Genomic DNA, 12,698 nt, shown 5'->3' with positions numbered 1-12,698 from the left:
ACCAGGATTTGGGATATCAGCAGTGGCGTGTATTCATGGATGCCAAGGGAAGCCAGGCTTCCCCAAAAAATGTAAGAAGAAAAAAATAATAATGAATCTTCGGTCTCTGTGTTTTATAATTTTCACAAGAATTGAAGGCAAGGGAAGTCAGCGTGCATCTGGCCTCCCTTGACAAAAAAAGTATACAAAATTAGCCAATCAGCATTGAGCTAAACTCAGCGACCTCAACTGTGAATGGTCGTGGCGCACCGAAAAAATGTGTCAAGGGAAGCCAGCTTGGATTTGGCATCACTCCTATCAAATCCCATTGAGAGCATACGTCATATCTTGAATTGTTGCATCTCGTTGTGTTGTTGTCCTCCGGTGGCTAGCTAGCCAGTTAGCTAAAATTGTCCCTTTCCTAAATTAGCCATGGATGGAGATAGGGATTTGGACTTGTGGTTTTACTTAATGCTCTGTAATGGCCAATGATCATAATGGCGATTCTGATCCAACCAATAATTCATACATTGTTGTGCCCCTGGCCTGAGAGGATGGAAGCTCAATATGTAGCTAGATGTAGAAGGCTAACGTTAACTAGCTAACGTTGACCATGAATTGAAGTTAGGCTAACGAGCAAGCATTTTAGCCAGGTAGCCTAGGACAAAAATTAATAAAAGAGTGTACTGTATGACAGCGTGATAGAACGTTTCGTCAACATGAAAGAGAGGAGGATGGCATTGGCGTGTCTCTACAAGTAGGGTGAGTCAACATGTTTTTCTACTTGCCCGAACGCACACACACACAGAAATCGGAACCATGGACAGCCACATCATATTAGCTTACGTTGATTGGACTAAATAGTTTTTGGTATCTTTTAGTTGTCACTGTATTAGTCTAAGCAGAGGTGATTTGATGATGTTGAAATGTTGACTTGCGGTAACTCTCTGTGGTTCTAAATCAATAGTTTAGTGGTCCGAAAAAGTCGGAAACATTAAACTTGCTTGACCATGCTGTAGGTCATGTAACTGTCCTTGCAATATCCTTTGTAGACTTCACTGGACAGAGGTTACTATCTGGTTTTGTGATAAAACAAAGGTGTGGTTGAATTTATTCTGCCACTGTGTCTTCTTATTGTCTCGGCCTTTAGGCCTATATATCACGGTCGCAAGGCATATGAATTAACAGGTTATAGAGCAAACAACGCAATTATCACAACATATAGGTTGTAATATGACTTTTTTGGGTGGGTGGGGGGGGATTTTACCCACGCACTGCTACTGGAATGGAGGATGAAATCTGGAATAGGACTCCAATCTTTAATTTACTATCCCACCTGATGTCAAGAGGGGCATGGGCTATAAATGATCTTATCTCACCTGACTCACCTGGTGTATTCATTGTATTCAACTAGTTTATTCACCTGACCCTATAACATAGCCAAGAGAAAGTCACAGACAATAATCGAAGTGAACTGTCCAAGCCATTGAATATCTCCATTGTACAGTAAACCCTAGCCTACAGCAAGGGGAAGCTAATAAACTAGACAGTGACCTACCTGAGCATTAGCCAGGTAACCAGGACCTCTCACCATCCATATGTCCCTATAAAAACTTGTTTCAAAACAGTGTCATGACTGAATGATACTTGTACGTTCAACACACAGCAATCTATAACCAGCCCATATGGGGAATCACAAAATCTGCCACTAACTATAAAGACTTCACAGCAGTTGCCCGACAAAATACATTTTGCTGATTAAATACTGAAGAATGCCAACGCGTTACAATCCAGGAAATTTCACATCCGGGAAATTAAACATGAGCAAAGACGTGGAATGTTACATTTTTTTCTTCTTCAATGCTGTAATGATGGAGTAAAAAGCACCATGATTGGTGGATGCAAGGAAGAAGAAATATAAAACCGCCGGAGAGCCATAGCATTGAAAGCATAAGATTGAGACCAGGAAACCTACCCCCAAAACGGGTTAATCGAAGGAGCGAAACCGAATGACTCTCATGGCCGAAAAATGAGGTTTTCGTGTGGTTTTATGGTAAGCGAATTACTACTATACAACCAATCACAAAAAGGGTGCACATCAACGCAAATAACTAAAAGTGCACAATGGTGCTTGCAATATGGCTTAGTGCTATAGGGGATCCTTTGGACGTCCCTATCCTAAACCATAACCTTACCTTAAACATAACCTAGCCATAACCTTAACCCTTACACTAAACATTTACAATTTCAATTTATATGGTGGTAGGGACGTCCCAATGATCCCGAATAGCAAGGACATTGCAATATGTAGCTCTCAGACAAACGTAAAACGGCACTCCTTGTTTGACAGCTGGAGAACCAATGAAAATATCCATCGACCCAGCTGCGCTATGGTGCAGCCAATGAAAAATAGAATGTTACGGGTCCAATTAAGGTTAGGCTGTTGTAGCAGGCGGCCAGTGCTAAACTTCACCAAATAATAGCTGTTTGTATTTTGGCTGCAGCAGTAGCCATTTTAGGTAAGTAGGTTTTTTAACTTTTATTTTTGTATTCTGTGTTGTATTGCGGGGTCTTGTGTTGTGGTATGGTTGGGGAGTCTCGAACTCGTGCATCCCTCATGAATGAACTCCTCTGCTCTTGTGCTTTAAGAGGATTAAGAAATTGTACGGAGTTTTTTTCCGCCGTCTCCCACCCCCCTCAAATTTTGTATGCATTTTTCTAAACTGTCATGGCGTTTTGTGTCCTTGGAAATAAATGCGGGAGTAAAACCCAGTGTTCGGCAACTGATGCCCTGACCGGTGAGTGTTGCCCAGGTAGGTGAGGTCTTATTGAGGGGTAGCGGCGATGGCCCTGCGAGGAGTTTAAGGGGGTGTTAACACGTGTAAGGACTGGAATATATAACATCATTGCAGTGACATTAGAGTTAGCAGGCTGGCTAGCTCGATAGATTGCTAATATAAATAGGACACGGTTCCCGCCGATGTAGTGTTTTTTTGGCGGAGCTGTTTTGATGATTAACGCGTTGTTAATCATATAAGAACGATCAATTTGCCAGCCAACTTGTAGCAATTAAGTTCTATAGCCTACTATTTAATGATAGCCAGCACAAGTCCTTACCATGAAAGGCACGTTCCCAAAGTAGGTAAATTATTCCTATGGAATTTTGTTGTAGCCGATATGACGCACACCTACACCAGGTGCGCCTCTGTGCAACAGAAAACAAAGACCCTGGTTACACAGGTAAAATAGCCCCCTGCACCACTTAAGGTTCCTTTTGTAAACTTGTAAACAAACAAGCTATCCCAAAATAAGAGCTCGCTATGAGAGAACACATTTTAGTTTAGGCCAAACTTCATTTGGAAAACAATAGTGCATTTGGGGGTTATTTTAGCCTGTATCCAGTAGTTTGTTTCATAGTTTGGCTCACTACTTTCAAGGTGTTGTGCTGTAACTTACAAGTGTCTATCTTTTTAGTTGCACATTTTATTTCACATATAGCCTAGACTAGTTGACACATGAGTAAGACTTGCAGTAGCTACGTTGTAATTATTCATGGTGCCCAATCATGAAGGCCTAGATTTAATGTCTCACAAAAAAGGCCTGGTTCAGTGTAACAAAAATCTATCGATTTGAGAATTGTGACAACCCAATGATCACCTGTTTATTGTATTTTGCCATCAGCTGTGTAATTTCCATCATTAGATTACCAATATCGATTATCTTTGATGCAGAAGATAACTGGTAGCCTACACACTGTTTCTACAGGACTAGTCAACTAGAAATACCCCCCCCACCCCTCCCCCAAATAATTTGACCAGGTCCTATTGAGGTTAGTGTGTTTTTGTTTTTCACTTTAATAAAGAAATGTATTTCTGTCATAGATGCAGCAAAGGTGAAGAGAAACATGAAGATACAAAATAAGGACAAACAGGTTTGTATCTTTGTGACCTGCATGCTTGTCTTGTCTTTACACACACACACACACACACAGACTAAGTTGTAAACAAGGATATCTTCAGCAACCTTGAAATATAAAAATCAACAATAGCACTCAGCTCAATTCTGCCTTGAGTTGCCATAGTGTGTGGCTCGACATTTATGATCCTAAGTTTCATCGCAGATGGAATTGAAGGATGAGTCAGACCTACGAGTCGGGTGACGCATCACACATGTTACCTTACCATACAATAAGAGCATAGTCTCTTGGTCTCTGCTCATTTCTCACTGAGTTGTCCATGTTTGATGTTGAACCCAGGCCACACACAGAACTCTGTTCATTAGCCTTAGGGTCCTCAGGGCCTGAGATGCTGGTTCGTGAGGGCCTGGTTAATGGCAGGATTTCATTCTAAACAATGGTGATAGGCCTATTTGAAGACACATTCTGTAATGACTGATGTCATTTGTTTAAAGCCACAGTTTTCAATATTTCCTGCTGTTCAATGGTCCTTTCATAGATGATATACACGCTGTTCCTTGAACGATAGCCCTATTCCTTACCAAACAAAGTGTCCGGGTCAGGGTGCAGGATCAGCTTTTAATCAAGTGTGTTATTTCAAATCAAATCAAAACAAATTTTATTGGCCACATGCGCTGAATACAACAGGTGTAGACAGTACAGTGAAATGCTTACTTACAGCCCTTAACCAATAATGCATACATTTTTTAAATAAAAAAAGTAAAATAAAACAACAACAAGAAAGTGTTGAGAAAAAAAGAGCAGAAATAAAATAACAGTAGGGAGGCTATATATACAGGGGGGTACCGGTGCAGAGTCAATGTGCGGGGGCACCGGCTAGTTGAGGTAGTAGTTGAGGTAATATGTACATGTGGGTAGAGTTAAAGTGACTATGCATAAATAATTAACAGAGTAGCAGCAGCGTAAAAAGATGGGGTGGGGGTGGGGGGACAGTGCAAATAGTTTGACTATTGTTGTGACTATGACATGTCATAGTTGACAGCTCTAAGTCCCTCCATTCTCTAACAGAATCAATGTGCAGTGTTTCCCCTATATTCATGTAAATCGTTTAAACTATTTAAATCGTTGCCGCCACTCCAGAAAATATGAAAAATAAAAAAATAAAATTCAGGATGGCAAAACATATTTTCAATGTAAACTTAAACAACTAAAAACAGATAAATGATGTAGAATAGATAATGGAGCGCTATATTTCTCTTTGAGAACTTACAACCACCAAAATAAATACTAGACAGTTCTGGAAAGTCTAACATTCCAAAAGTGTCATGTCATGGCCCATTGATTTTGTTATGTTTGTCACTTGGATATATAGCATAAGAACACTGCATAAGCCATGGCAAATGTGTAGAATTGCAGGAAATTTGCTTTAAACCTCAAATTCTGTCAGCCCCATGGCAACGTGTGTAAAACTGAAAGAAATTAGCTTTTAAACTGTACAATTTTCTATCCGCCCCATGGCAAAATGTGTACAGTCGTGGTTAAAAGTTTTGAGAATGACACAAATACTAATTTTCACAAGGTCTGCTGCCTCAGTTTTGATGATGGCAATTTTCATATACTCCAGAATGTCATGAAGAGTGATCAGATGAATTGCAATTAATTGCGAAGTCCCTCTTTGCCATGAAAATGAACTTAATCCCCAAAAAACATTTCCACTGCATTTCAGCCCTGCCACAAAAGAACCAGCTGCCATCATGTCAGTGATTCTCTCGTTAACACAGGTGAGAGTGTTAACGAGGACAAGGCTGGAGATCACTCTGTCATGCTGACTGAGTTAGAATAATAGACTGGAAGCTTTAAAGGGAGGGTAGTGCTTGAAATCATTGTTCTTCCTCTGTTAACCATGGTTACCTGCAAGGAAACACGTGCCGTCATCATTTCTTTGCACAAAAAGGGCTTCACAGGCAAGGATATTGCTGCTAGTAAGATTGCACCTAAATCAACCATTTATCGGATCATCAAGAACTTCAAGGAGAGAGGTTCAATTGTTGTGAAGTAGGCTTCAGGGCGCCCAAGAAAGTCCAGCAAGCGCCAGGACCGTCTCCTAAAGTTGATTAAGCTGCGGGATCGGGGCACAACCAGTGCAGAGCTTGCTCAGGAATGGCAGCATGCAGGTGTGAGTGCATCTGCACGCACAGTGAGGCAAATACTTTTGGAGGATGGCCTGGTGTCAAGAAGGGCAGCAAAGAAGCCACTTCTCTCCAGGAAAAACATCAGGGACAGACTGATGTTCTGCAAAAGGTACAGGGATTGGACTGCTGAGGACTGGGGTAAAGTCATTTTCTCTGATGAATCCCCTTTCCGATTGTTTGGGGCATCCGGAAAACACCTTGTCCGGAGAAGACAAGGTGAGCGCTACCATCAGTCCTGTGTCACGCCAGCAGTAAAGCATCCTGAGACCATTCATGTGTGGGGTTGCTTCTCAGCCAAGGGAGTGGGCTCACTCACAATTTTGCCTAAGAACACATCCATGAATAAAGAATGGTACCAACACATCCTCCGAGGGCAACTTCTCCCAACCGTCCGAGAACAGTTCGGTGAAGACCAATGCCTTTTCCAGCATGATGGAGCACCTTGCCTTAAGGCAAAAGTGATAACTAAGTGGCTCGGGGAACAAAACATCTACATTTTGGGTCCATGGCCAGGAAACTCCCCAGACCTTAATTCAATTGAGAACTTGTGGTCGATCCTCAGGAGGCGGTTGGACAAACCAAAAACCCACAAATTCTGACGAACTCCAAGTATTGATTATGCAAGAATGGGCTGCCATCAGTCAGGATGTGGCCCAGAAGTTAATTGACAGCATGCCAGGGCGGATTGCAGAGGTCTTGAAAAAGAAGGGTCAACACTGCAAATATTGACTCTAGACATAAACTTAATGTAATTGTCAAAAGCCTTTGACACTTATGGAATACTTGTAATTATACTTCAGTATACCATAGTAACATCTGACAAAAATATCTCATAACACTGAAGCAGTGAACTTTGTGAAGACCAATACTTGTGTCATTCTCAAAACTTTTGACCACGACTGTAGAATAGCAGGAAAGTAGATTTAAAACAGCAAAATGTTGTCTCTGCGGCCAAGAGGAGGGCCTCTAAAATGTTAGGTCGGAGACTGTGACATTGGCCATGCCCGCTCATTTCTTCCTGAGCAGATGATCACACCAACGAGTTGAGATGTGTTCGTGGCTGCTGGAATTCCCATGATACTGCTTATTTACAGAGTTGTTTCTTCAAAATAATATTAACTGAAATCATGAATTTACCTCAGTGGCTGAATACATCTTGTACAATGAGATAAATAGGAAAGTGGCCAACACTTAAAAATGTAGCTTATTGAATTGAAATTAGTAACTGACATTACACCGCAATGCCTATTGCATTTTATTTCTCACATCAAGTTACTGTAACTTAAATTATTATATTAGGATATAAAACTTGGTAAAATGAGAATGCAAATGTTTGTTAGGTTGACAGAAGTGGCACACACCTGATACTGACAAATCCATGCTTGTGTCTGGTCCACCATCATTCTACATCATTGGACTAGACTCGTCTTGAGACTAGACCATAGAGTTTCTAAAGGGACATCCTAGATTCGAGCCAATGTCTTAAGTAGTTGAACATGTTATTACTCCAACCTTGTGAAAGTGACAAACTGACACGTTTTCATTTTCATCAAAAACAACTATATATCAAAGGAGTGCCTTTTGATTTGACAGCCTGCACATGCGCAGTTCTGTGCGAGACTACTGTTAGACCCGATGATGTGTTTCTGCGCATTAGTTTAGCTAGCCAACGTCGCCCATCTTCATACTGTACAGTCTTTGACTTGACATACTATTCAGAAGAAGGTCTTAGAAGGACAGGGACGTTTTTCACACCCCTGCTATGCCAGACAGTCAGTTAGGTGATTTGGTTCAATTCCTTTCAATTCATGTTTCATTGGGTTTTCAGCTGTAAACAGAGAGGGAACAGGGAATGGAGGTCATGATTAGCGCTCAGACAGAAATTGTTGCACTTTGTATGGTCTAATCTACTGTAGCCCATGGTGATGAGTAGGGCCAGGGGATGCTAGATCGGGCTGAAAGATGGGCTTGCTTCTTCAAGGAGCACTGTCGCATGGTTTTGCCCTGTTGGACTGTGAAGCGGGCAGATACCCATTTAGAATTGGAACTATACACTTGGCCTGTTCTGCCTGGACACATGCACCATGATTAATGCTGAAACACATTGGTTTAATAAAGGAGCACTTTATTGTTGAACTGCCATTTTCCTCAGTGGCTGAATAAATGTTGCACAATGAGAATAACAGGAAAGAGGCCAACCCTAAGCTATTTTGCTTTTAGAATTGTAATTCATAAGTGGCAACATTACACAACACACTGGAATGGATTAATTCAAGTACACTACACTTAGGCATATTTTACAATAAAGTGTAATAAAGGAGAACTAGGCCTACCCAGTGGAATAAATCCTATTACTCCTGATATCGTTCTTGAAAGACAATTGGAGGAACAAGGTTTATAAGTGTAGGAACATAACCACTTTTTTTTAGACAACCTTACAGGTACCTTAAGAGTAATTTGTGGAGAACATCATCTCAACTCGCTGCAAGCTCTTGAAAAGTGCACCATAAAAAAAAAAAAACTGTTATGATCAACTATTCAGTCTGTCTACCATAATATATATTTTTTATTTAACTAGGCAAGTCAGTTAAGAACAAATTCTTATTTACAATGACGGCCTACACCGGCCAAACCCGGACGACGCTGGGCCAATTGTGCGCCGCCCTATGGGACTCCCAATCACGGCCGGTTGTGATACAGCCTGGAATCGAACCAGGGGGTCTGTAGTGACGCCTCAAGCACAGATGCAGTGCCTTAGACTGCTGCGCCACTCGGGAGCCCATGTATGTATCTGTAGTAACACAAAAGAGAAACTGAATATGATGTAGCCTATACCTCATCACTGCACTGATTGTGCTAGCTAGACGCTCCTGTCTATTTATTTTACCCAATCTTCAAACATTGGCACCAGGTGTGCAGTAAAAGGCAATAGACTGGTTGACAAAACACCCAAATGTCAAATTGTGGTTTGTCAGTACAGGGCTGGCGCTATGGGGATGGCAAAGCCGGGCATCCCCCCCCCCCCTGCACTTAACCCTAAATCTTGACCAAGGCACTTAACCCTAATTGCTCCAGGGGCCCTGTACAATGGCGACCCTGGCCATGACCCCACTCCCTGCTGGTGTCTCATGGGGAGTTGGGATATGCTAAAAACACATTTCCATTACACACTTGTGTGTAACAGGACAAATATAAGCACCCTCCCCCCATAATAATAATAATAATAATAATGTATTATTGTTAATTATCATGCTCGGTTTTGCCAATGTAGCGTTGCCTGCTTGCCAGTAGTGTGCGGACCGGGACCAAGGCTATATGCCGGTGTGCGCTCATGATTTGAGGATGCGGTGGGATGTAAAAATGTAATATTTAGTAGTTAAATCCCAAAATGCATTCTGATTGGGCACCATGCAATGCTATAAGGTACCGCCTTCATTACCTTGTTTGGGAAGCTCATTGGATCCCAGGACGGGGTCAAATTGATGTAAAAAAAAATTCAGAGGGAGAAAGTTTGTTCACTTTTGCAGACAGCCACAGCTAGCTTCGTTATGTTTTGGCACACTGAAGAATTATAACTAGTTTGCTAAGCATTGATCAGCATGGATATCCGAAAATGGCTGGTCATTGCCAAGGGCAAGAAAACTAAAGACCACCATGTCGAGACCGATGCCAAGCTCACCAAACAGCCTGCTAGCCCGACCACCGATGTTGAGAGCCGAGCAGCAAATGCAACACCCACCCATCCCCCCACGCTGCCTGCTGACATACGAGATTGAGAAGAGCCATGGCCTAGCACCAGTAGCACGAGGGTAACATCACAACAAGCACCTGGTCCTGCACATCTGTTACCCCAGCCACTAGCACCTGACGACCTCAGTGATGAGGAGCCAGTGTAGGTTTGTCTTGACACTTACCCAAGCCAGATTTTCAGTGGAACAAAGCGGGTCTTTTGTAGCGCCTGGTTTAAGGATAGAGAGTGGCTTGAATATTCCCGTAAGGCAGATAGGTTGGATGTGATTGACTCGATGGGAGAGTTGACTTTTTCTGTCTGCTGGAATACACGCTGAGAAAAGACAAGGAACTTGCAAAAGCATTAAGCACAATTCCACGTAATGCCACCTATACTGTACATCCCATGACATTCAGAACTAAATCATAGGTCACATGAGTAAGATTGTCACAGAGGAAATTGGTGATTCGTGGTTTGCACTGAAAGCATATGGAACTGGATGCGACATTTCTATTGTCATTTGATATGTAGAAGAAAAAAACGGTGTGCGAGAGCAGTTTCTGCCAATGGCAACAAGCAAACAATGTGGTGCTTTATCACTTACTAACCTTGTTATCTCACAGTTAACAAATGTTGGCCTCAGCAATGAAAAGTTTCTAAGTCAATGCTACGATGGGGGTAGTTTGATGTCTGGGAAACATAGGGGTGTGCAGAAAATATTGCAAGATGAATTGAATCGCGATGTGCCATATATGCATTGCTTTAATCAACAACTCAATTTGGTTGTGGTGCACGCTATGTCGTCTGAGACGATGACAGACTTTTTCAATGTGTGTAGATCCCTGTACAATTTCTTTAGGAAACCCACAGTGGCTGCACATTACACTGGGGAAAAGCTGAAAAGACTTCTTGATCAGAGATGGACTGGCTACCTCGCCACGGTGTCAGTCATTTTGAAATCAAATGACAACATCACAGAGATGCTCGGTAAAATCGAATCTACTCGCGCAGATGGCACAGATGTGAGACTTGAGGCCACAGACTTACTGAAAGCAGTGACAGAGCCAAGCTTTAAGTTTATTGCTAACATGACTCACAAAATCCTGGGGCTTCTCAACCCTCCTAACAAGTTACTGCAGTCAAACGCTACTGATCTGTCCACCGTTGTCAAACTTGTCCGCAGTACGTATCGGTGTGTTGAAAAACTACGATGCTGAATTCGAAAATCTTTGGGAGGCATGCCAGGAGGGCACGAGCACACAAACTCCAAGCAAACGTTGGAGACTCATGAGTAAAACTCTGCAAGAGTATGTAGTTGACTTGATGATGGAGACGAGGGAGTGTAAACAACTCTTTTTCAGAACCTAGGATGCCTGGGTAATGTCATCATGATTTGGCGAAGGAAATAGTCAACTGGTGGAAGCTCTGTGTGCAATGGATCCCGAGAGCACACTTTTTAGATGTGAAGAAGGTCAAGCCATTGTTGTATCTAACCAAAACTGAACCAGTGAAAGCAGAGTTTATTGTGGCTCGCACCAGGAGGCCAATGGTGACTTTAAAACAGTTAGTTTAATGGTTGTGATAGGAGAAAACTGAGGATGGATCAACAACATTGTAGTTACTCCACAATACTAACCTAATTGACAGAGTGAAAAGGAAGCGTGTACAGAATAAAAAATATTCCGAAACATGCATCCTGTTTGCAACAAGGCGCTAAAGTAAAACTGCAAAAAATGTTTGGGGCAAATCCAACATGACACATCATTGAGTACCACTTCATATTTTCAAGCATGGTGGTGGCTGCAACATGTTATCGGTATGCTTTAGGGCGATATCACATTTATTCGATCAATTGAAATGTATGTTTTGGCGCAATGTTCCAAATGCCTCTATCGCGTTTGTCTTTTTGGTCTCATCTCCTTCGCTCCTTCTGTGCTGTGTTGCACTGTGCACCTTCCCACTCGCACACACAGACACCAATCCCCTCCCCATGCCACTCGCAACAACAAGCAGTTTCAACTCGCTATTTGCATGAAGTTTGGTCCAACATAATCGGGCATATGGACACCGAAACACATTGAGACATTTTTTTACTGTAGTAGAGGCAAATTTTACATTTTTTAACACACTTTGTAACAATACCCTTTTTTATGTCTCAACTCCCAAAATGTAGAACATAGCAGACCTTACGAAGACGGGAGTATCAATCAACATGATTGTGGAAAATGTATGCTCAGTTTGTCACGCACGGCATTGCGGTACCATGTACCGCTAGCAGCATTTTAGCCACAGACTTATGTGCTTGCTGTCTAATCTGTGTTTTTATAAATGTGCAATGAGCATAAAAATACTAATTTACTGTATATAAGGAATTGGCAACTCGTTCTCATTCTGAGAAATAAGCATCATCTTATCCAGGTCGGCCACTTGATTTCAACATCTAAACAAAGTGAAGAGGCCATGTTGTGCAAACAGTTGGAGATGGACAGGAGGGTGTGGTCATAACAGTTCAACTGTTCTACCTTGTTAGCAAGCAGATAGATCCAAGTTGGGTAGACCTTTAAAAAGGAAGATTAGCTGTCTAGTCACACAGTGGGCTTGTGCTTGACATATTGTTTATAGACTTGTGTTAATTTTCTATAATGCCTGCTACCAGAAGTTGTTCATTATCAATGGATGTGCAAGGTTGTGGTTACATTTGTAACAAAAAGGGCATTTTCATAGACCGACTTGAAAGCCAGATCAGTGATTATTGCAAAAAAAAAGCAGGTTAAACTATTTTGATTAAATTATTAGTGGGTCTTATTCGAAGGCTTATACACTGAACAAAAATATAAACACAACATGCAACAATTTCAAAGATTTTACTGAGTTACAGTTC

At 41.8% G+C, this 12,698-nt stretch overlaps 1 protein-coding gene across 1 annotated transcript in view; it reads left to right on the top strand.

Moving 5' to 3' along the window:
- Window positions 1-2,443: 2,443 nt before the first annotated feature.
- LOC311113920 (uncharacterized protein) overlaps window positions 2,444-12,698 on the top strand; it is a gene marked incomplete at its 3' end in the record, with an annotated part of 33,599 nt that continues 23,344 nt past the window's right edge. Inside the window, exons 1-2 of the mRNA XM_084189197.1 lie at window positions 2,444-2,498; window positions 3,861-3,910. Coding sequence (XP_084045323.1) covers window positions 3,884-3,910 — 27 coding nt within the window. The remainder of the gene's footprint in view (window positions 2,499-3,860; window positions 3,911-12,698) is intronic.

The sequence above is a fragment of the Coregonus lavaretus genome, assembly GCF_964263955.1.
Source record: "Coregonus lavaretus genome assembly, contig: HAP1_SCAFFOLD_5867, whole genome shotgun sequence".
Lineage (NCBI taxonomy): Eukaryota > Metazoa > Chordata > Actinopteri > Salmoniformes > Salmonidae > Coregonus > Coregonus lavaretus.
This window is presented reverse-complemented; position numbering and strand designations above follow the sequence as displayed.